This window comes from Amphibalanus amphitrite, unplaced genomic scaffold (genome assembly GCF_019059575.1).
Source record: "Amphibalanus amphitrite isolate SeventyFive unplaced genomic scaffold, NRLGWU_Aamphi_draft 000507F_arrow, whole genome shotgun sequence".
Lineage (NCBI taxonomy): Eukaryota > Metazoa > Arthropoda > Thecostraca > Balanomorpha > Balanidae > Amphibalanus > Amphibalanus amphitrite.
The window spans coordinates 306,428-332,164 of NW_024882001.1; the positions used below are offsets into that span (position 1 = coordinate 306,428).

The 25,737-nt window shown below is 51.3% G+C and overlaps 1 protein-coding gene across 1 annotated transcript in view; it reads right to left on the reverse strand.

Moving 5' to 3' along the window:
- The window catches only part of LOC122392930 (atherin-like), a 41,236-nt gene that overhangs the window by 4,765 nt on the left and 10,734 nt on the right, over window positions 1-25,737 (reverse strand). Inside the window, exons 3-4 of the mRNA XM_043388308.1 lie at window positions 6,935-7,087; window positions 2,426-2,506 (exon numbers count right to left, since the gene is read on the reverse strand). Of these exons, the coding sequence (XP_043244243.1) occupies window positions 2,426-2,506; window positions 6,935-7,087 (234 nt within the window). The remainder of the gene's footprint in view (window positions 1-2,425; window positions 2,507-6,934; window positions 7,088-25,737) is intronic.

Consider the following 25,737-nt stretch of genomic DNA (forward strand, 5'->3'; position numbering starts at 1 on the left):
GAAGTTGACAATGCCAAAATATAAATTTTTGGTAAAATTGTGGATCCCAAGGAACAAGTAGTTAAAAGAGTAAAGACCATAAACAGACCTTACTTAACACAACGCAGGGTAGTCTATTTCTTTTATTAACTGCCTGATGACCCGCAAACTTCAGTTAACGATACTCCTTTCAGGAAGTTATTATCACTTTGTTCCTTTTACATTTCAGTTTATTCACAGTTTTGCCAACAGATTCAGGTCAACTGACGTCCATCGACCGGTTACTTTTGAGACATTTCATCACCCTTAAGTTAAACTTTCGCGGAATCCATCAATCGACCGATTCCAATATGACATGTGTTGCGATCGAGGCATTCATTGACATCAACGCGTGGCCATATCTTGAATAGTGATACAAAGTCTAGGGCATAAAACCTTAACCGCGGGAGGTGCGTAGGCAATTCAGCTACAAGCTTTTTCGGGATTCACAATAGCTATCAGGAAAATAACATCGCACAATGCGCATTGTGCGGCTTACCTCTGCACAGTAGTTGCAACGCAGTAACGCATACCAAACACTGCAAATGCACGGCTTACAAAGCTAGGTTTGGTAGAATGCCACGATGTCACCCTGGTCTGTGCAGCGGTACGTACATACACCTCCCAAACGTCCCCACACCGCCAACGGGCACCGTCAGCTCAGATCGATCTCAGCCGTCCGCGGATGACGGCACCGCCGACCGATGACGCTCGATGACGTCCAGTGACGGACGTAATGACGCGTGCAGCGCGATAGCCGTGTCGACCGCACTAACGCCCGATTCCCACCGGACTCGACTGGTGCTGGCCACAGTCGCCGGCCGCTAATCACCGCGGGCGAGGTGCAGTGGCAGGGTTAGGTACATGTAAAATACTTTAAATGTAGATGGTGAGATAAGAAATTTGGGTACAATCTCCCTATCTTAATTGCTGATTCACCATGTGCTGATTGACCATGGAAAAATAATTCTGAACAATTTTTGGGAGCTCTGGATTGATATTTCTTGCTGTTAATCACCAGTCCTGCTTTATTTACCTGCAGAATTGTTAAACTTGTTAAAAACAACAATCGGAACTCTATAGCTCATGCCGTTTCCACTACAAATGAATTCGTGAAGGTTTGAGTTTAGATACTTTATGTTGTTCCTTACTTTTGCGCAGTCATTGTATGCATACCTACAAAATAATATTTTAATGCAGTTGATGAACATTGCATGCAGTCCTCCCTGAGTCGTGATATGAGCACATCTGAGCCTTTTGTAAATGTCCCGATTGCCTGCGTCCAGACGGCCACATGAGACGGATATGGACTGGGCCCGGGAACCGTTCAGATGTGGACCGGGTCGTTCAGACGACTAATGCCCCGATAAACCAGCTCAGCAGATCCGTCATCTCACCAATCATGTCATTATGGGTTTCCGGTCCATTCTGCCCGCCTCCCTGATCTCCATTGGGGAAACGGTAAGCTGCGGAATAATAAAAAGTGGGACGGGGCTCTCCCGACGCAACAGGGTGGTTCCCTCTCAACAAGACACCAGGGTAAAAAGAGTTGCTAGCAAGCTCCACAGGTAGCTGGTAACTGCATCCTCACTGCAGCGGGTTTCGCTCTCAAAAACAGCTCGAACCCGGATTTGAAATGTCCTCCCCCTAACCATCCCCCTTCCTTGGGCCTCGACCTTTTGCCGCGTCTCGTTCGCCCTTCCCCTCCAGCCCATCTAAACTGTCCCCTCGCCCTTCCCCTCCAGCCCACCTAAACTGTCCGCCCTCGCCCTTCCCCTCCAGCCCACCTAAACTGTCCCCTCGCCCTTCCCCTCCAGCCCACCTAAACTGTCCCCTCGACCTTCCCTTCAGCCCACCGAAACTGTCCGCCCTCGCCCTTCCCCTCCAGCCCACCGAAACTGTCTCCTCGCCCTTCCCCTCCAGCCCACCGAAACTGTCAGCTAAGATTGGCTCGGTAGCGGCCGTCCCGGTCCCGGATTGGATGGCTTACGGTCATGATTGCTTTACGACAGGCCTCAGGCTACACGCTAACAATGTCTTATTGCCACCCTGAAATGGTGGGAAACAAATGGATTGGAATTCGGAAGGAGGGAATCTCAGCTCTCGCCGTGTAGGAGTAGCAATTTCTGGAGAACGCAGGCGATAATGGGTCAGATTACAGGACAGGCGTAATTGCTGGTCGGATTATATTGAAAAGGGTGAAAGTCTAACGCTAAATGCTATATCGATGTTAAAATGCTGAACGATCCATGAACTGCAGTCCAACGTAAATGAAGACTCAGGTCGTCTGAGAAGGGCTTGAGTGGAATTGAATTATCGTCTTTCCGTCCTTCATTTACATGTATCGCTCATTTATCCTCATCCGGTATACACTACTGCAACCACAACCTCCTTCCTCAATCCTTACCTGAGAGTCCAGTCTGGCCATCTGGGCTCGGAGTCGCTCCGTTTGTTCCGTCTGCCGTCCGCTCCCTCCGGCCTCCGCCACCTGCAGTGAGAGACATACGTCGGTGATGACGCACCGCTGACACTGACACGGACACTGACACTGACACTGACACTGACACTGAAATGGAGACCGACGTCCGACACTGAGGCCAGTAATGACGGTAACTCGCACCGATCTCAGCTATCTCTCGAGTCCTGTCTAACTAGTATTTAACTCCATGTCCGAAGGGAAAGGAGAGGTGATGTTGATAGGCCCGTGCCACTAGTGCTGTGGCACCAGTAACACTGGAGCGCTGCCGCAGAAACGGACCATAAACATTGAGCAGTTCCGAAAAGCTGTCGTTGATATTCAAGCCACTAGCAGCAGTTTCGAAAAGCTGTCGTTGATATTCAAGCCGCTAGCAAAATAGACGTGAAGTATGTTTGGCAAATCACTGACCGTGGCACTTTAGGGAAGATGAGCCAGGATTCATTGGACAGACTCACGGAACTCACGGAAGTTACTGTCACGAAGTTCGGGGTCACGCTGCTAGTCACGGGCATGGTATCACAGGTTCAGCCACTTGTTGGGTCACGTGTAGAATCACAGGCTCGATCACGAGTTGTGCCACATCTGGCGTGCAAAATTATTCGTCTTCCAATTCCCCACTGCACACCTGGTGCACTTCAGAAATCCCAAGGAAATGGGTACAAATCTGTTCAGAAACCACCCAACAAGAGCACCTCCGGACGATGTCCAAAGTTCTCGGTCCGCGTTCACAGGCTGTCAAGTTCATCGGGCCATTGGGACCGAGCAATAAACCCGTCGAACCCTGGTTTCAGTCTTCCCTGACAGCAGGAAGTGCAGGGAACTTGTTGAAACTTTAGCGCTTTCTTGGACATGATAAAGTCCGTAAAATCGTCAATTAGGATAGTGCTCGACTAATGAGTTCATTACATCCTGTGTAGTTTCCGGAGCGACTCATGCGATCGCGGAGTCACGAGGAATTCGCAGCTGGATGAAGATATCGTCCTCAAAAGTTTGTCACTTATGCGACAAGGCGGATGCAGCGAAGTTTTATTTAATGACTCATATGACAGGCCGATGACACTTAGTAAGACTGACAGTGAGCTGATTGGTATGGAGATCCTGGAATACGGCTGATGATGAATTCACTGGAACTTGTATTTATTTTTTATTATTTAAAACAGCATGCAGTGAGATAAAACACTGTTCAGTGTTCGCAATTAGTTTTATTGGTACTGTTAGAGAACAAAATCGCAGCCACTCCACTGCTCCTAACAGACAACCACGATCCCATGGTGTGATATTAAGCAGGCTCCTTCGATCCAGTAGGCATTACAGTACGTTCCCCTGTCCACAATTCCGTATCGTACTCGGCGGTGTCAGGGGAGGCACCGCTCCGGCGCATGGCTACCGTCGCAGCCCCGAGGGACCCCTCCAATCCATCGGCGCCATCGACGGCACTCGTTGTCGCTTATTGGCAGCTCCCTCCCCCTAGGTCTACACCCTCCCATCTCTGCCCTCCCTAGTGACTTCTTCTTCTCCTCACTTCCCCTACCTCTCCGGTCTCCCAGATCTTCTAACCAGCTCTCCTTCCTATACTTCTCCACTCCTCCCCAATCATCCGCGGCTCCCCAGCTCCGTGCCATTTTTTAGCAGTCCGGCCCGCGTGTCATACATGCCTTCCCTTGGTCTCTAAACAGGATCAAGTCAGCTGCAGACTCTCCAACTTCCCGTAGCTCCGATCGTATCTGTCGAATCGCCCGAGCTCTCCTAGCGCCCCATCTTCTGGAAGAACCAGACCTATGAATATCTATCGTCCATGTCGCATCCGACAATGCGCTGTCTGTCCGGCAATCCCATGACAACTGACACCATCCCGATCCCATGATGGCTGAGATGCTCCTGACATCGAGCTCAATCTTTGTCATCTGCTACTGTGATGCGGTCACCTGATGTGCCTACGCCGATATATGCGCTATGCGGATAATTACTTGTGGTGGTAACGTATCGGCCATGCTAAGCCGACATGCAGTACGGGGGACTACAACCGTAGATATACGAGTACGATGCCATGCACATACCTGCCAGTGGCAGCGATATCAGTTATCACTGAAGGTGCGTCGGTAGCACGGAAGACGCAAATAGCACGCATGGTACGGATGACACCAATGACCTCGATGACACTATCACACGATGGCATAATCATAGCGCATCGATGCCATCGCGACGACACGTCACCGCGGCTGTGACGACGGCGGTGCAGAAATAGTGACCCAGTGTCAACAGTGCCACCACGCCAGCCGTGTGTGTGCTGTGCTGAGTGGGTGCCATTAGGAGACCCCAGTTAGCCTGGGAAGTCTGGGAGACCCCAGTAGAGGTGGTGCAGCGGACTCCAGACCGCTTCCCGATTGCGCCCTGGACAGCTTGCAGGGGGTAGATGTCCTCTGTGAACCGTAGTCGCTCCCGGGCTTCATATCAGGAAATGGTGCGAGCTGAATGTGGCAAACTTGAGCCCAGCAGTGCCGCGTCGGTCTCGTATCAGATTGAGGTCGCCTGGGCACTTGGAGCATATGGTCTTGTATCATGCTGCAGTTACATCTACATGTATCCAGTGCGCAAAGAAAACGAGCAAAACAAATCGTCTGTCCATTCGGTACAGGGTTGAGAAATATTCCATCTGGTTAACTTCGCAGATTTCTCTCGGGACATCTTCTTCCACGCTCGTGTAGCAAAGTTGGTTGAAGACCTGAGAGATGGTTCATTAAATAAGGGGGCCGCTCGGTTCAGGGGGTCGGCCGGCTGTCTGCTTTGGTCTTCAGGTACGCGCCCAGCCCGTCACGGCAGCAATGTCACGGCGAGTGACGCCTTCCAGACGTGGCGATCGTTACCAAGTCACGGCGCGTCACGGGCGGCGCGGGGCACGCCAGCCAGACATGCCACAGACCCATTGGATCTCCAAGACGCCGTCGCCAACCCGCTGGTCTCATTCCTCGTGAAAACTTGACGCCACCGAGCCTGTCCGTCGTACGACGCCCCAGCGCGTCCCATGCCCGCCGGCCGGAACGCATGCTGGTGTTTACTGGGTCAGTGTGCACCTGGAGCAAGTCACAGCCGCCGAGAAAGTGGTGCCTCTGTGCAGTTAGTGCAGGCACGTGCACGGTCGTCGCCCTGGCCTGCGGTCATCGCGAGCGATGGACTACTGTGCGCAGAGTCCGGTTTCCAACCGGTACTCGTAGGTTTCGCTTGGTGCTCGCCGGGTTTCAATTAAAGAAGTGTCGTTCGGTGTTTTGTTTGCGTTATGGTCAGACCGAAACGCATTTATGTGGCTGAACTCCATCATAATGATTAAACGTCGCGAGCTTTTGTCGCGGCGGCCAACTGCCACGAAATGCTGGCCATTTCAACAACATACGCCCCAAATGTAATCATAGAGGGACAAAGCAATCGCACTCGCGGATCGTTCTGCATTTAAATTGCCGGTTTTCGTTGATGTAGTTCGCAGTTGTTGCGACCGTTTTGCAGCAGCGAGCACGTCCTTGGAACATCGACGGACCCTGCTGGACCGGCGCGGCGGTGAGAGCGTGCACAGCGGCCGTGACGCTCTCACAAAACCGAACCTTATCTCTCGGACGGAAAGGAATGTGAGCATCAATACAGCCAGGCGTGAAAGGCGGCGCGCTCTTCGCCGCACGAGCAGCGCTGAAGTGCAATGTTGTTGATGTCGATAACGTCATTCATCATGGCTGATTTCAAGTCGCGGAGTGCCATCGAAAGCGTTCAATGTATACTTATTGCACAGTCAGTGTTGGATGAAGTGGCAACAATGTGTTGTTCGATCAGCTATGCTTCGTCTGTATATGCTTCGTCTGTCCGTGCCAGACGAAGCTGGACGATTTCCATCGACATTTCACATTCTGCTCGGTATGATGCATCGGTGCAATTTCACGCGAGTTGCTCCAGCACTCTCTTGGGACTTCTGAGAGGAGATTCAGGTCAGATGCAGCAGATGTTCATGCAATGTGTATTGTGTATGCATGTAGTTGATTGGATCCGTTGCGCGAAGGGTATACTAGATATGACCCGTGTCGAGTCAGGGCATCATCAACGGCAACAGGCGGGGTCAGGGGATCAGAAGCTATAGCCTGGATCAGGATCAGGATCAATGCCCGGCCAGGGTTGGATTGTGGTCGAGTAAGGATAAGAGTCACGGTCGTGATTAGATCCACAGACAAGGTCACGGTCAGGTGAAGTTGGGGTTCAAGGTCAGGAGAGCCAAGTCAATAACGCGCTGTCCAATTGACTGATGACGCGGACCCGGATAGAGGCTGCAGTTTCGTCCAGGTCAGGTCAGTTTTCAAAGTCAACTCCACCAACAAACGCTGCCGAGCTGGCTACTGATACGGTTCCGTGCGGCAGCGGCCAGTTCAGGTCGAGGTCAGGTCAATTCAGAAGTGTACTCACCGCTCTGTCCAGCTGACGACTGACGCGATCCCGGGCGGCAGCGGCTGCGGCAGCCTGACGTCGCAGCTGAATCAGTAGCAACACCAGCTCCTCGTTGGTGCGGCCCAGCAGGTCACCCGCCTTCAGGTCCGAGATGAAACCCGCCTCGCCGTTCTGCAACAAAAGACGGGTTATGTCACTAAAGGCTCCCGGGTAAACCCAAATGAATACACAAACGAGGACGCCATTCTATGTTACCGGAAATGAAAAAGCGAAATGCTTTTTTACACTGAAAAAGCTTTTTTACACTGAAAAAAGTTTTTGAAAGCATCTATTCTTATCAAGTGCGTGCATTTGCTTTTTTTCTTCCGTCTTTTTTATTATAACTCCTTCAACACATCTGAGACAAGCCTTTCCTCCCATTTATGTTCTATCTCCCGTTTAGTTATTCTCTCTCTCTCTCTCTCTCTCTCTCTCTCTCTCTCTCTCTCTCTCTCTCTCTCTCTCTCTCTCTCTCTCTCTCTCTCTCTCTCTCTCTCTCTCTCTCTCTCTCTCTCTCTCTCTCTCTCTCACTCTCTATCTCTCTCTCTCCGTCCCTCTCTCCGTCCTTCCCTCCGTCTTCACGTTTTCCAGCGTCCTTCCTTTCATTGCAGCTCGTGTCAACGTCGCAAACCGAATCAGCTGTATAGCGCGGCTGTAGAAATGCTCTCTCTCAGTCGACATTCCACACGGCGCTATGACGGCAACATTCCTAGTGCCGAGAAAGCTCACCGTTTTCCGGCTTTACAAGCAGCTTATGGAGCCAGTGAGGCGAGCAGCCAGCTCGATACGATCCGCGCAACAGAGCCCGAATAAAACGCAGCTGCTTCTGCGGAGAGGCAAAAGCCAGCTGAAAAGAAACGCCGCTGAGGATATGTAGGAGGGCAAATATAGGAGAATGGAACGAGATATAAGGCCGTTTTTATTAACACGATGTTAACTTATATATAGGGTACACAGACTTCGCAAAAATTACACTGATTTTTTCTAGATCCTTTGGTGCCTCATTACATAGTTATCGAGAACTCATGATTTTATGACGTTTGGGATGCAATATACAAAATCATACATTGTTGCAGATTGAGCACGAGTGTCTCATTGCCGATTCTTCTTGCGAATTTTTGGTTAAATTGCGTCATTTGTGGCGGTTCGGGTCGAATAGATTGCTCTCGATTTCCCTGGGGATTCTAGTCGCTGTCACATATGGATTTGTGGCACATTGCCTCCATCATTCTCACTACCTCCCCCTCTCTCTGTCTTCCTCTGCTCTCTTCCTTCTCCTTCCCTCTCTCTCTCTTCTCCAATCTGCCTCTCCTCTGCCTCTCTTGTTTTTCTCCTCATTCTCCTTCCCTATCCTTCTCTTTCTCTTTACCTTCTTCCTCCCTCCCTCCCTACCTCCTCTTTGCACCTTCCGCTATCTCCCATTTCCCTTTCTCTCATCACCTTCTCTCTCAGAGATGACCGCTCTTCCCACACATACCGTCGTATCGCCGCGTGCCGCCCACCTGATGACAAACAATTTCCCACTTCTGAAACAGCCACCAACCACGCCATCCCGAGGATGCCAACAGGGCTCCATTCACCTTCTGCCAGTCCCAGCTCTCACAAACGCTGAGCACCAGCCATAAACAGAGAACCTGACTGGGCCGCCAGCGTGTCAGCTACAAGTGTCTGAGTTGAGTTCCAGTTGAGCTGAGCTGAGTTTCCCGGCGTCTGAGGCTTCCCTCAGACGTCACGCCGACTCCCGCGGGTGCACCTTCTGCTGTATTCTAATCCATACCAGTGCGTCTGAGAATACTCTACCTCCCTACATATGTAGAGGTGTAGAGTAAGTGTAGCTGTACCGTGCAGACGGAACCCTCCCGGGGGACGCGGGGCTGGTGGAGGACGGACGGCCGTGGAGGTCGGGGACTCGGGAGTGGTCGATAGCCGCCGTACCGCCGTACCGCCGTGCTGGCGTGCTGGCGTGCACGTCGCCGGCCCCGCTGCAATATTGACCTGGCTGGCCGACTGACCTCGAGGAGGGGGGCGAGGGGGGGGGGGGCGAGGACCACCCCAGGTCGTTAGGCCAGCTGAGAGGAGTCTGAGACAAAGGTAAGATCCGTGAGGCGCTCGATAGAGAGACCGTGCCTGGAAGAAGGAACCAAAGGGGCGAGCTTTGAGGAGGGTAAAGGGTCCTGGAGAAAGGATTAGTATTGGCATGGAAATGTAGGCCACCTTGAAACCTCGTTTGTACATCAAAGGAAGGTGTACCTTGGGTTTATTCGGCTAGGTTTATTTTGCCGAATTTAAGGAACAGGAAGAGCTTTGAATGATTAGTGAATGACCATTACTTAAACCGTCTAATTGAAGTGGCAACTTCCAATTAAATTTTACGTAACTGGTATCTGGGGCCATCAATTTAAAAATCTAGTGGCAATCAATAAGCTTTCAATATGGGGGCTTCGCCACCACATAAATATGACTGATGCTCTCTAGGTAACGGTGAGTAACCTCTGTCACGCACAGGTCGCTGGCCGTACAGTACACTCGTGTAGGTCCACTTCACGTGTCCTATCCGGTTATTTGTCTTCGGTATCGACGTGCAACCCATGAGGAAGTAATAAGCTTTCAATACAACGACGTGGCAAACAGACGAATTTACGTACCACCTTTGACCTGTCTACCAGACTATTGGTTTGAAACAATGTCCGACTATTGACCGGAACCTGCGAGCCATCGAACTTCATTCTGCAGCGAGTGAACATAACTAATCGCAATCCAGTCGTGTAATGCGTTACAAACGTACATTAGTGACAGCAGGTATGTAATTTAGAAATACGCCCTGGCTGCATAGTGCATAACTCACCGGATACTTGCAGAGTGAGTTACAACTAGACAGCCGTCGTAGTGAAGTGTGACCCATTTCCAGCTCGGCGACACCACAGTAGTAACGGCTGGTGTTGTGGGACATACCCCCTGGCGATGGCAGCAGCGGTGTGCTTCGAATCGGGGAGTTTTATTGATTAGGTATATGTTTTGAGCATGCTCATTGCTCAGTATTCGGTCTGCAACAAACGAATTGGATGTGGACTACTGTCAGGTTATTTCAGCTCGGATGGAAAAGCATCCAAACAATTGCAGTAATTGGTGAGCACAATTGGTTATAAATTGTGATTTTTTGAATATGATGGCTGATTAGACACATGTAAGACAGTGAGGCGATCATTCATTTAAATGTCATCAATCTTGGCGAAGCAAACCTTGAATGACTTGATGCCTGATTTGCTCCGTATCAAGGTGCATAAAAACCAAAACTATATTTTGCATAGACAAGCTGGATTTTCGACGTCTTTATCAACTAACCAGGCACTGAATGTTAGAAGAAACAGGTATCTGATAAATAATGTACTAGTAAAACTCTACAAGCAATAGTAAAGGTGTCAGTATAAGTTAAAAAATTCAAATTTTAGTTAAACCAACATTGCAACAGTTTATAGTGTCCCTGACCTGACAGTGAAACTCGTTGCATTGTGAAAATGTCTCGCGCACGGACAGTCCTAAATGTACCGTTATCGGTAAACAAAGGAGAAGATTGCAATCAAGACATTTCTCCGGATATTCTCTCCCAGCTTGGAAGTGTTTTCTTGAATGTAAACAATGCAAAAACATCCTCAGAAGTTCCTTGTTTTGATTCATTCGGAGCGTGAAGGATAGCTTGAAGATTGCCTACTGACCGCAACGAATTCAATTAATCAAGAGTCATCTCTCAAAAGCAAACTGAACAATGGACACTAATGAGTCAACAAAAGAAGCCACGTGGTCGGCTGAATAGACATGCAGTCCTCACATAATTATGCAACAGTAAATACCTATCAAATACAAGTAATTCATTTATTAGCAAATACTTTGTTTCAGCTAAGCTGCAGTTACATAGAGTTATAGCCAGGTCAATGCATTCATGCATTAAACAGGATGCCATGAAGAACGATCGAATGAGTACCAAACAGGTGCTTCGCCTTTATCATCGAACATATGCTCACCAACGCATGGGCTATGGGGCACTCACGCTCCGTATATGAATACAGGGTGTCCCAAAAGTAAGGTCATCATTTGTTTTGGCCACACCTCCAAAAATACGCGATGGATAGAAATAAATAGGACATCATATGAAAGAGCATTTTATAAAATTTTATTCTGATATACATATGAGTCAATACATTGGCTCGTAGCCCCGCATTTGCTGCTTTTCTGCATGGCTACCATTTCGGGCCGCGTGCACGAATAGACTGCGTTTTACTTCCTCCACTATTCTGGAGCGATTCTCTGGTGAGATGCCGCTTATGTTTGCTCGGAGGGATCATCTTTTAGTTCTTCCCGGCTCGTTGGGTTGTCCTAAAAGACAACCTTTCCGTTGTGTACCCAGAGAATAAAAATATATAAAAATATGAAGGTGTAACGTCAGGTGACCGCGGAGGCCATTCAATGGCGTTGCCCTGACTGAAAATTACGCGATCTCACATCCAGTCTCGGAGACAATGCATGATCTTCAGGACGGTGCAAGCATAGTCTCCATCCTGCTGAAACCACTGCTGGTTGATGGTGTCGGCACAGCTGCGTTGCGACGAGCGGAAGAACCCCTGGGAGGACTCTTGGCCACCTCTCTTGATTTATTTTCACCCGATTCCCGCTGTCGTCCTCAGGACCTCGAAGCACAGGTGGCTAAGTATACATGCCCTGTGCGTACATTATACCTTTTTTCTGACGTTTTACCGGTTGAGGCGAAACTAAGCATTAGTTCAGAGATAGGGCGAGCTGATAGGGTCTGCTTAGGGCCGAAAACTGGGCGGTATTTACCCTTTGTTTTAATGACGGACCCTCTCTAAGAGTTGAATTTCGACCTTCTTAGTTTTATGCCTACTGCTCGGTGTAGTTATGATCAAAAATGGTTTAAGCATGCAAGAAAATAATTTTATGGATGTACCTTGCACGTGTTAAAATTGAAAGTGATTCGGACTCTTACTTTTCGAGATATTTAAGTTCTAAATCATGACCTTACTTTTGGGACACCCGGTACTTATTCAAGTTCCACCAGACGCAGGCTTCACTGCCGCTCACTGTGAAGCAAACGAACTATCATAAACCTATTCTGCATTAGAGCCAATGTGCTCCTCTTTCCACACATGTTGGCTTCCGTCAACGCAACGCGCGCCTAATACTAATGCACCCGATGCACGCAAACCAAACAAAAGCTATGCCTGTGTACTCAATGCGCCGAAACTCTCATTCAGCCCCGACTAACGCTTATTGAGCTCACGCGAACAGCACACAGGCGACATTCTCTCGCTGCGTGTTGAGACTGTGGTTGTAGATTGCGCTGTATGTTTGCAGTGTGTGGACTGGCGTGCGGAGAGGAAATTGCCGACAGTGCTACCCCATTGTCAACTCAGCGGGCAAGCCTTGATGCCTGACTCAGCTCACACCCGCGCGGCGCCTCCGCCCGCCCACATATACCACAATGGAATGTGCCGGGGCCGGGGCAGGCGACAGCCGCCACCTTTCCGGCTGCCGATGGTGTGAAACACACTGCTCCTGGCTGTCGGATCTAATACAGCTCCGCTGGCCGTCCGTGGGAGGGGCGGGGAACGGGGGCGACGCGGTGACCCGTCCCGTCGGCCGCTCTCCGGCGATCCGCAGCTGTCGCCACCGACAGCCGGCGACCGGTCTGATTTATCAGCTGGCGCCGAGGCAATCATGGCGCGCGCCATATCGGAAACCGACCGACGCACTACTCCGGAAACACCGCCGGCCCGGCGCGGACGGGGTGGATGAGCTCTGCCGCCGCCCCCGCCGCCGCCCCCGCCCCCGCCATCGACGTCGACGTCGCCATCGCTCCCGCTGAGCGCAGGCAAAGACTCTGCTGGGCGCCCCCGCCGCAGCCGGATTTCTATTTTGTGTCGGAGTGACGTGTGAGCTTAGCGATTCCATGAGACTGCTACCGGCTATGGCCTAGATCGACATTTAAGTCTGGACCGACGACCTACTACGGTCGCCTCCGCCGCCCCCGCCGCCCCCGCCGCCGCCCCCGTCGCCGCCGCCGCCCACGAGTCGCCCACAGGTCAGAACTTCCGCCCAACTGTCTAAGACACTTGGAGGGCATCCCTGGACGACACTTCTACGACATTTGATTAGAGCGCGAGCATGCGGCAGAATAATTTCCAGACGGCGCGCCGACGAGCCACCTTCAAAGAAGCAGCTGGCCACAATGGGAACTGGGCCGCGTTGAGGACCGACGAGCGACTCAAGAGGCGTCATTTTGAGTCGCGAAGACCTGTCCCCTTCCACTCTCAGGTAAATATTCAAACTAGTTTCGTGTCTTCCTCTGCCGGAGGAGGTACGCCAGGTCCGTTCCAGAACTGTTCTCCGGATTCTCAATGCCGGATCTGTCTCCATCATGTCCCCAGACGAGAGACAGGCCTGTCGTCGGTGACCAGAGGAGCGGTCTGGTATTGTGTGATGGACCGTCGCAGTTCGATCACACGGACGACTGCCAGGCAGAGCCGACGGCTCACCCGAGTCAGCCACGGCAGTGCTGGCGAGACAGCGTCAAAACGGACACGAGTCGCTTATGTTTCGTGTGTGATAACGACAGATAACATGACTGAGGCTAGGCAGCTCTGGAGAAGCTAAGGTTAGAAGCTGGGACAGCTTTTTGAAACGGTGAGACAAAAATTACATAGCGGGGACCTGGAGCAGATGTGTTCCGAAACGGCGGGATCTTCCGACGGCTTTGACCACTAGTTTAGGCCATCTTAGGCTGGGACCAAATGATATCTGGAATAGCCTCTGCCCCAGGACAGTTGAATTACGACACAGCTGACGTGTGAGACAGCCGAGTTCCAGGACAGCTAAACTGGACGGCAGGACAGCTGAAGTGCGATTCAGATGGGGTCCGAGACAGCTGAGGTCCGGCAGACCGGTCCGTCACGCCAGCAGAAGACGGTCTAATGGTGTCCGTTCCGGCCCGCAGCACTCGCCACGCTGATGGCGACTGACCGCGGGAGGTCCGTCCACTCGAGATCCAGCCACGGTCCAGAGACCGCCATCAGTCCTTCTAATGCAACGGCCTGGTCGGTGGTCCGTGCGACGGGTCGTCTTACGGTCCATCCAGCGGGTCGTCAATCTGGTCGACCGAAAGCCGACAGAATTAAACCTATCGACCGGTCGCCAATCGTTCAGCCGTCCATACGTCGGCACGTCCACTCGGGCGTCCACTCGGGCGTCCGTCCATACGTCAAACAGACTCTTTGACTCAATGTCAATCCTTCCGTCTGCCCGTCTGTCCGTCTGCCTGTCTGCCCGACTGTCCGTCGGTCCGTCTATCCGTCCGTCCGTCCGTCCGTCCGTCTATTTATTTATTTATTTGTTTGACAGCATCGGCACTCGTCCACAAGAAGTGGCTATTATGAGCCCTCGTCATACAATTCGGATAAACCCGCTAAAAATATACATAAAAGCGAATGAAGAAAAAGTAAAAAGCAGTCTGTGACACACAGGCTGTAGCACAGTAGCACATGTCAGTAAAAGGCCAGTGTTAAATGTACAAAAAAAAAAAAACTTACTGGTTAGCCGAAGCTTCATCATCCTCTTGTCAAACAGACTCTTTGACTCCATGTCAATCCTTTCGTCTGCCCGTCTGTCCGTCTGCCTGTCTGCTCGACTGTCCGTCGGTCCGTCTATCCGTCCGTCCGTCCGCCCGTCCGTCCGTCCGTCCGTCCGTCCGTCCGTCCGTCAGCTCAGGTCCAGCATACATCGCGTGACGGATGAGTTTGACTGTAGTTTGAGAGTGCTGTACCGCCTGTGAGAGCTGGTCGTTGGAAATGAGCTGGCGGAGTTTACAGCTCGAGTAAAGCCGCCACATCTGACACTGATACGCTGTGAAAGTATGCAGTTCAATGGTTGAGAACCCGGAGATGAAACAGATGAAAGCCTGAGAATCTGAAAGTTTGAGATCACGAGATGTCCGGGCCAGCGTCTCGAGTTTGAACCTGATTACGATAACGTCTCAGAAGTGAAAACAAAGTCAGTTAATGCAAATATCTTCTAAGTTTAGGCAACAAACGTCATGATACAAGCAGCCTCCGAGATTGCAGTGTCGACCCTCATCCCGTTGAACCCCATCTCAGGAGTTGTTCTCCCGACAATGCAGGCCATTTCCCTGGCTCGCTGGTTCATTGGGTCGCCACCCAGCCGCCGCGCTGGTGCCGAGGATGTATGCACGTCCCGCCCCGCCGCTGGCCGCTGCGATACTGCCTCCGGCCGCTCCGGCCGGTGAAATATTCGGATACCATGTGTCGCCATGAATGTTTTATAGTTTGATGCATGTGTGCCATGAAATTCAGCCGTATCGCGGCCATTTCGTTTGGGAGTTAAATCTTTCCGCTGTCCATACATCGTGGTAATGAGCTGAAACAGCGCCAGGAATAAAGCTAAAAATATGAATGGATGTTGGGTAACTCAGAAAACATTGGGCAATGTTTTGGTCGGAGATGTCGAGAGAGAACTTCTGGCCCTTCACCTCCTCTTGCATTGTTGCCATTTCATTTTGTTTCAAACTGATTTAACTGATGACATTCAAACTTATTTCATTTTTCATTTATGATTGTTGTCAAATTTTCTATACATTTCCTGTCACATATGACTAGCCAAAGCTGTAAGTAAGTAAGTACGCTTACATCAATTGATTCTCCAAATCAAGTATCGAACGGTCTGGTCACGTCACGTCAAATTAGGTCCGCCAGAACACATCACCTCGTCCTGGCTGCGGCAGCTCTCTGCCTTCTCAGACAAGCCCTAGATCTCTTCTCGGCCCGATAAATAACCCGTGTGTCACGCGCTGGACAGTGACGAGACTCAGTCCCAACATCGCTGCAACACGATCCCCCAGTTTATACGAGACGCCTCCATCTTCGTCGGAGAGCTGGGGAAACACCCGCCTCGGCTTGGCAATGGATGAGCCAACGGTGCATCAGTCAGGTCTTATGAGGGCTCAATTTTAAGACAGGGGTTGGGCGTGCCATGGTTTTACTGGCAAAAATATTTCTGCCAGGTTAACTTATCATTATCGAGCAAGTCATCTCAGTGAGGACAAAAATATCTCAGCATCATTGTCAAAATCGTCCCGTTTCGGCAGACGGGTTATCTCAGCCGTCTGGTTTGGATTTGGTTCCCTCGCAATAGGCCAGAAAACCTTCCCCCAGGTTACCATAGACCATTCGCCAGACCCCCAGGCCACTCAGACTGGCTCGGAGCCCCCAGGCCATTCAGGCCGGACCACAGCCCGCTGACCACACGGCCATTCCGGGAGACCAAACAAGACCGTGGCCAGACCAAACAGCCGTTCTCTCTCCGAGTCAACTCTGGAAATCGACGGAAACGCAATATGCAAATCGAGCGCGGCGAGCGGCGACAGTCGCGGCGGCAGGGCAAATGTTTGCCGGCACACTTCAGAGCGACGACGGAGCGGAGTGGGGGCGGCAGCGAGGCTCGACGGAGGCTGGAAATATAGTCAGGAGGGAGAGGAGACGGTCGGCAGGAGAGGAGGTGGAAGGCCAGTGCGCTGTGGATGATGACAGGGTTGAGCTCGCGTGCAGATGGAGATGGGGTTTAGTTTGATTATAATGTGGCTGTCGACTCGGATACCGCTCTCTCGCTTGAACTGTGCCAACAAAGGAGTAATCCCATCTTGCGGTGTTGGGCATTCTTCATAACAACGCGCATGAATACAAATGAAAACACGCATTATAGTAGGTACACTCGGGGGCAGATTGATGTTCCACAACTCTTTATCCACCGGGTTCCTATGGCTCAGCATTGGCAGCAGCCGCCTGGTACCGGTAGACTGTGCCGCTTAACTTACTTGTCAAGCGGCGCAGCCTACCCACCCGTATGACACCGGTCTGGGTCGGTGGCTGGAAGGTGATGTGGGCCGCCTGTGACGTCAGCGCAGCGGTGAGGGCCGAGCCCGGAGGCATGGCTCGGGTCGGCGCGGCGCGGCGCGGCGGCTGGCGAGGGCTGGGGAGTGAGGTGGGGTGGGAGCACGGACATCGCGCGGCTGAGCGAGTGTAGTTAACTTTCGTGTCTCAAGGCGCCAATTATTCTACCTAACAATTGTGCTAAAGCAGTTGTTAAAATGTCCTATCCCTAAGACAGCGCCTATCATAATACTTGCAATGCACATTACGACACACTTAAGCGTGGCAATGGGACAGCCGATAGAACTTATGTCACTCGTGCATCGAGGTGCGGAGCTATATGTTGTATAACATATTAGTATTAAGGCCTTGATTGAGCAGATTGGTGTCTATTGTTTCGCACGGCAATCGTCCAGAGACGTGGGAGCTGGGGGTTATGAGTAGTGCCGCAGCCAACGCCCCAATTTTAAGCGATTATTACTGTTGCTCTAATATGTGGTCGCAGCCCCCCAATAGCAAACCGTTCCAACTTGTAGCCAAAAAGTCGGCTACTCAGGGGGGTTCGAACCGGGCTTCTCCCACCGGCCAATTCACGACACGAGCGTTCATCCACTGAGCTACCGAGAATGGTCCTCGCCTGCACAAAACAAAATGAAATTGACCCGCTGACCGCCAATGACAGTATTGTGACATTTGATCGCGTTTGACCGCGGTGGGTGGTCGCTGGTTTCGGCAGCTCAGTGGATACACGCTAGCGTCGTAGGGTGACCGGTTGGAGAAACACGGTTCGAACCGTCCCAGGTGCGCGACTTATTTGTTCCTAGATGGAACGGTTTGCTATTGGTGGCTGCGACCACACATAAGAGGAACAGTAAGATTTGTTTAAACTTGGGACGCCGCGCTATCCAAAAACCCCAGTTCCCACGTCTCTGGACGATTGCTGTGCGAAATAATAGACACCAATGAGCTCAATCAAGACCTTAATACTTATCTGTTAAAAACAATGTAGCTCCGCAACTCGATGCACGTGTGATATAAATTCTATCGGCTGTCCCAATGCCACGTTTAAGTGTGTCGTAATGTGCATGGCAAGTATGATGATAAACGCTGTCTTGGGGATAGGACATTTTAACAACTGCTTTAGCACAATTGTTCGGTAGAATAATTGGCGCCTTGAGACGCGAAAGTTAACTACACTCGCTCAGCCGCGCGATGGTCCGTGCTCCCACCCCACCTCACTCCTCAGCCTTCGCCAGCCACCGCGCCGCGCCGACCCGAGCCATGCCTCCGGGCTCGGCCCTCACCGCTGCGCTGACGTCACAGGCGGCCCACATCGCCTTCCAGCCGCCGACCCAGACCGGTGGCATACGGTGTGGGTAGGCTGTGCCGCTTGACAAGTAAGTGAAGCGGCACAGTCTACCGGTACCAGGCGGCTGCTGCCAATGCTGAGCCATAGGAACCCGGTGGATAAAGAGTTGTGGAACATCAATCTGCCCCCGAGTGTACATACTCGACACTTGTATGTTTATTACGTTTTGTGCTATTAATTTAGTGCCTCCCGTCAGCAACCGAAGTGAATGTTCGCTGTTTTTTTATTGAGATAGACACAAGCTGGACTACAAGAGACGCTCCAACCTCCGATGATTAAGTGCCGAAAAATAACGTTCATCAACATGCAAGTCCAACAATGCCGAGCCCTAATATGTGTGGTTATGTATCATAACGTCTAGCCGCGTTTATGAAAACCTCGTATTAATGCAACGACTCGGAAGCAGATTGCATGCTCTTATTATTCAGCAAACATTCTTAGAGAAGAATCCACAGGTTAGGTCATTCCTCTCTGTATCGGCTTACTGCTTAGGCAGAAGGCGGTGGAAACGTGATTTACCATCTCACATTTTTTAGTTTAATTCTGAATTAGGTACAGCAAGTATCGACTCCGTCAAATGTTGTCTAATAAAAGTTATACGGGGGTGTGTCATGATACACTTCTACGCCTTTTCGACTTTGCTTTTTGGGGCTGTTCTGGCCTCATGTCAAGTCCGACACCACACTGAAAACTTTTTTACCATTTCCTGAAGGGTAAACCCGCCATAGCATGGTAGCTTGACACACAGACGTTTTTTACCACCTTCCAGATGGTAAATTTTACTCTTTCATGAAGAGTAAACTCGCCAGGGAGGGGTAACATGACACACAGACGTTTTTTACCATCTTCTGAATGGTAAACTCTTTTGATTTACTCTTGTCTAGAGTGTAACATTTTTTGGGTTACACTCTTTGAAAGGGTAAATCTTTAACGGAACCCTTTTTTAGGGAGTAACGCATCATCTACTCTGTGCTTTACCCTCCTACAGAGAGTATATTCTTATGGCCTACCCTTTGTCACATGGTAATGTTTACTCTTTCCTTTAGTGTAAACCCCCCAGAGGATGGTAACAGACCCACAGACGCTTCCTCCAGAAGCTTCACGAAGCTTCTGTTAACCGGAGCTCACCAATTAAAAAAAAAATGTTTCAAGAGCAACAATGTAGGTATATTTGGCTTCCGTACAAACAATACGAGGGGCACACCAACCATGAACATTGTGAGACTCTTCACTTATTCATACAAATTTATACAAAGCGTTCAGCAATGCACAAGCGGTAAATAAACACCACGATACAACTTGAATGCAATTTGAATATGAATACAAGACATTCAGCGCCCTCATATTGGATTAGGCAGAGCGCACAATATTTGAAGTGAGCGACGGCGTTCCTGGGTGGTCGCCCGTCTGCGTCAGATAATGAGACTGGATCACTATAGTGTAAGGTTTTTTCAAAGTCACCAACAAAATGCATAAACTTGTAGCATCACAACAAAATTAATGTACGTACTCACAACACTAGGCCACGTGGCCGTGCACGGGGTCCTGTTAACCAGGCCAAATTAGCACCACTCAACTGCACGCAATGCTCTAGCACATCGGTACTTCAATAAAATGTCCACAGAGGCTCTATAGGCGATGAACAACACACAAGCACAATCACCAAAGGCCACGCCGCGCGGCACCGACACTGCTCACATCCGCTCTCGGAGACCAACGGCCGAAAACTGACAGATGCGCGCGGCCTTCAAACCGCAAACGGCCGATCTCGTTTCTGATTGGCTGATTGTTTCCATTTCAAATATCATCTTCACGAGGGTAAACAAGATCCACGCATGAAACGACTATCTGTACCCGAGTCACGATACCCAGGAGGAAAGAGTTTTCGTGATGTTCTGGATCGCGAGAGTAATAATGCTCTTCGCTGGCGAATAAGTTCATATTAACCACGTACCGTTACTATGCACATAATGGTAGCAGCGAGTTACCCTTTCAATATACTATTATCTTGCGGGTTTGATGAAAATGAACTCTCCAGGAGGTGGTAAAAAAGTTTTGAGTGCAATGTGACCGAAAATCGGGCCGCTTTGACCTCACGCCCTCCCATGCGACCCAAACATCGAGCTGTGTTGTCCTCACGCCCTCCCGTTTGACCCAACATCGGGCCGTTCGGACCTATCACCCTTCCATTTGACCCAACACCGGGTCGTTTGGACCTAACGCCTTTCCGTTTTTCTCTCACCCCATCTGCGCCGCAGAACCAATGCCACCAGACCGTTTACCGACAGCTAACCCACCTCAGCGGCCACGCCCGGGCCGTCGGACAGGGCGGGCACCATCATTATCGGTTAGCGGCGGCGCAGCGCGGTGTGGTACCATTGTCGACGGGCCGGCGCCGTCACCAGCCCTCCCGAGACCTGAGATGGATGGTGCGGTCACAGTGGACAGCGCCGCAGGCTACGGCGAGTGACCTGCGCCGCTGCCGGCAGCCACAAATGTTCCAGAGAGCGACCGCTGTTATTCAGGCGCTGTTGGCAGAGACGTAGAGAAATGCACGCACGCGTATACGTTCGCGCACGGCGCACGCACAAAACACACGCACATAGAGAAACACGTCCGTGCAGTGGACAGAGGAAGTCGAAACGGGGTGCAGGAGTGGGGATGTGGCAGGGAAGCCCCACGGGACCCGGAAGCCTTTGGGCGTCTCCCACGCAAGTCGGGTGGCTGCGAGCGTGCGGAGGGGAGGTGACGGCACGCGTCCGAGTTTAGGGGCGGGGTGAACCCCCGGCCCCCAAATCAATGGAGAGGGGCGACTGACGGAGACAGAGCTGGTGGAAGCGTCTGGAACCCCGTGGAAAATTAGAGGAGGTTTTGCGTGACAGAAGATGGATGGTACAATTAATCAATAGGCAGGTTCGAAATGTTGAACGCCAATGACTATTTTGGATATCCTGCAAAATAGAAAGACTTCACCCAAACGTGCGAAAAGATTCTGAGGAACAACATGGACAAAACAAATTGTCACACGCCGCTTTCGCTCAGCGAGATACAGTCCGAAGCGTATCAATTGTCCACTGTTCGGCTCGCGCTCCTGGCGGCTGTAGAAAGATTGTGTGCGCAGCACTCTCTAACTACCCCACAAAAGTTGAACCACTCTAGCCGATAACCTTTTCCTCAATCTGGGACGCAGGGTCGACTTCCCAGAGAGGAAAATCAATGACCGCCGGATTTTACGGCGATTTCTCAGAGTATCTGCGCCCGCGCCAGCAGCGTGCGTCGACTAAAAAATCAAGGTGCCACCGGCTATTACCCTGAATTGGCTTGGCGGCAATCTGGGTCTCGGTCGACACTCGACTCAGCTTGGCTGGCGCTAGCTCGACCTGGCTCGGTTTGATATGGTGCTCAGGTGTCGGCTCTAGTATGTATCATACTTCCGAGAGCCTGGGCCGATTAGCAGCCCTCCTGAGCTAAGCTATCCCTCTGAGAGAAATGGGGATAAGCACTAAGCATCCAGAACAGCCCGTCCGTTGTGACAGGCAATCTCGGGGCAGACCGCAGCTCGGGCTAGACCGCAGCTCATTCCGACCACACTGTGGCCGAGCTGCAGTGCCGTCTGACCACCGCACATCAGTCAGCCTCTGAGCGCGCGCCGCGGAGAAGCACCACCGGCAGACACGGAATGGTTCGGGCCAGTGACCGCCGCCACAAACTGTGTTCTGGTCACGGCGTTCTGTCAGGCGAGAGTGTGACAATGCTAGCGTATGCGGTAGCTTACTTTGATTCGCCGTCACGATTAGTTCGTAAAATCAACCGAATGAACCGAATCCGCCCATTGTGTGGTGATTTCGTGCGGTTGTAAAACCATGGACACTCCTTCATTTCCCGAGCAGTTGGCAGAGTCATATAACCACAAACCGGGTCGGCCTGTGTCATTCCGTCCCCAATTAGAGGCTTCTCATCAGGTCCAGGGCGGCGGCACCATAGATCGGAACCATCAGCGGCAGCCACCAGGCCATCGGCGCCGCTCGTCCCAGAGCGGGACGAGGCGGCCGAGTGACGCGCGGCCATCATCCCGGCGGTGACGGCAGCGACCATCGGCGGCGGACGGCCGTCATCAGCCGGCCCCGACGACCGCCATCAGCCGGCCTCAATCGGGCCGCATCTCAGCCGAATGTCGAGTCAAATCGGCCTCATCTCCGGCGGTCCCGCCCTCCGCCGGCTGTCGGGCTGTGGCAGCTCGAGCTGCGGCAGGCCGGGGAGGCCGCGCAGTCTCAGGAGACCGGCGCAGGTGGTCGGGTTAGCTGACTGGTCAGCTCGGCTGAGCCTCACCTGGTAGAGTATAACGCTCGGCTGCAGCCTCCACGAGAAAAAGCCTCCGACACGCAGGTAACACGACGTCCCCAGGCGCGGCGACCGCAGGATGGAGCTGACCAGCTAAAAAGCCTTCGTTTCTGGAAGGTGGCCGCATAGCTCGGCTACCGGCACAAACTTTTTTACCGTTGCTGAAGTTTGGCGGCGGGTGGGCAGCAGGAAGGTATGCAGGAAACACAGCACGTACCGCGGCCTTCCACGCGGCCGTGCAAGTTCGGACATTAGCTGCGGGAAGTCTGCCAAATGAACCGGCCGCTACGCGCAGGTTCGGGGACGTTGAGGCCGTTTGAGGCCACTGAGCGCGAGGCTGCATAAAATATGAACGAACTTCTCTAGCGCGCTGGCCAATCGATACGGGACAATCTGCCATCCCGGCACACTGGCGGGGAGGAAGGGGAGGGTTTGGGGAGTCGGGGAATCGGACGGCGGCGGCGGCGGCTCGATGGATATTGGCTGAGCCGCCGTCGAGGATCCATGGCACATTATTCACGGCACGAGATGCCGTCTGGGGCCGCCTCGGGCGCCTGCGGAGAGGGGCCGCGAGCGTCTGGGAGAATTGGAAGCTACTGGGAGCGCTGGGAGAGATACGGAGCACGGGGAGATATTGGGAGCCCAGGGAGAGACACTGGGAGCACGGGAAGATATTGGGAGCACCGAAGAGATGCTGGGGGCTGTGGCAGCTACTCGCAACTCAATACTGGGAGAGGTGGGGGAGGCATTGAAGTGCAGGTTGGGAGATGTTGGGAGTTGTGGACAGCACTGAGGGTGCAAAGAGACACTAAGAAATGGAAGAATAAATGGAAGAGCATTGAGGGTGACGGAGTGTTTGGTCCAGTTTAGGTAAACGTCAGGCATTTAATGTTGCAATGGAGCAGCTCGAAATCTTGAAACACGCTAGGCGAGCCTGGTGGGTTTTAAATGATCGTTATACCGAAAACATTGCACCGACTTTCGCAATCAAAACATGCATTTTCCTAATATGAGCGGAACTCGTTTTCCCACCGTCTGTTGCATGTCACCGCGTAGGTCGGGCAAGCGCTCGCTCCAGTCCAGAAGAGACACTGCCTGCAATTTGGTGTGAGCTCGCCGGTAAATCATTTAGTGTAAACAAGGCCAGGACCCTCCTGAATCATCATCACAGCCGAGCTACTGTTGCTGCCGCCGCTGTATAATCCTTACAAACAACACAATCTAACTTTGATGTAGTCCATCTGCATTAATCTCTTCTCACTGCACGTAAGCTCCCCGAGCTGTGGTGGGCCTCTATTTAACGGGTGGGTTAGTCAGCACGGGGCGTCCGCGGCAGAGGGCCACAGAAGTCCTCTGAAGTCCAGAACCAGCCCTCGACAGTTCGAGGAAGTCCTCAGTAGTGTCAGAAGCACTCCCACATCAAGAGAAGCAGAACCTGAGGACACTTTACCGTCACCGGCACGGATCCTCCATCGCACACACAATCGACACTTCTCCGAAAACGGTGCTTGTAGTCTTTTCTCCCAACAAACGTCGCCAACGAATGGACCTCACCGGAGTCCATTGTAAATGATCCAGTTGCCAGAAGGCAGAATACATGAAAGGTCAAACGTTCAACATATCCTCCTTGCAGCGTCTTCCATATATAGTCCACCTACCTTTTTTCCAAACGCTCATCGTCCTCTTTTACACACATACCAAGCCATTTTCACAGGCAGGATGGCAGCAGCTCAGTTACCATTTCTTACAATAAGCGTACTTTCCCAGGGTCATGAGCGCACGGAAGGACCCCGCTGCCGCCGCCGCCGTACGGTAGCGGAGGAGAGGGCTAATTGCGTTTGCGACTGGGCTCGTTAAGCCACCAGCCCATAATCAATGGACTCCGGCTCTCTGAGTAGGCTGGCGGCTCCGGTATCCCAAGGACATAATGCTGAGAAAAGGCAAAGTGGGACATGCAATACGGGCACGGGTGTTCATGATTAGGTTTGGTGAAAAGCATATTATTGCATCAGGTTTTCGACTCAATCCTTTTAGATATGCATTTGTATGGTCTAATTTCATCAACAAATTAAGATAACAAAAAGGCGACATTGTTTAAAAACTTTTGGTACACAAAGGTTAAAGTACATTGAAACAACCTCCATGGTTAGGTCGACATAAGACGACCCGAATTATGGTTAGAAGGCTTGGAAATTCCAGTATGGAACATTCTTTTGTGGTCATTTCAGTCCTCTGGCAAATAGCATTACGAACAAACACGCAAAGGTGGCATGGAGGGAGAAAAATGTATAATTCAGGATTAACTATCACGAAAAGGGGCATACTTTACCTACCTTTACTAGGTTTGAATCCAAAATTTCTTGGCGCTGGGCCTTTGAACACCATATGCTCTAACAAGACTTGGATAAAAGGTATGAACGCAAGCGTAGTAAATAGTCATAACCACTTGATTTGGTTGCTCTTAATTTCGCCTGCTCAGAAATGAGTTCTTATAATCTGGCCATCATAATGAGCTGTGGGCTCTACATTCATTTTCCATCAGAGGCGAGGATTAACCATTCATTACGGTCGGGGAGTCGGGGCAGAATAAACTGGCGCTCGCTGCAGGGCAGAATTGGGCGCACGGAATTCCCTGATGAGCTGAGAAAATGAATTTCTCGTGTCAACCACGAACGAAGACGCGCCAAAAAGGCCGTGACATTGCCCCGCAGAGTGACAAAGGTGACAGTGTGAAAACGGAAAACCGGCTCTGAAATTGTGGCGCCCAGACCACAATGCTTTGGAATTTTTATCAAAAGAATGTCTTAAATGTTTTCAGTGAAACCGAAAGCAGCCTCGTAACCAAATTTTCACAAATTGTGCCAGTGAAAGGCTCATATTAGTTAAACAAGTCTCACTGACAAGGGATCCGGAAATGTTAAAGACAGTGTTGTAGGTATATGGAAGCATGATAATTCATACACATCATATGCCCTCATCACATTCACAGGTGGATAGGATTTAATTAGCCCCTGCATTCAAATGCTGACATAACTTTAAAAAAGTCATATCGTAACCATTGGCACAAACTTTGTTATTGTGTCTGCGCACAAAAAATCTATTCACAAATTAATATCACGCAT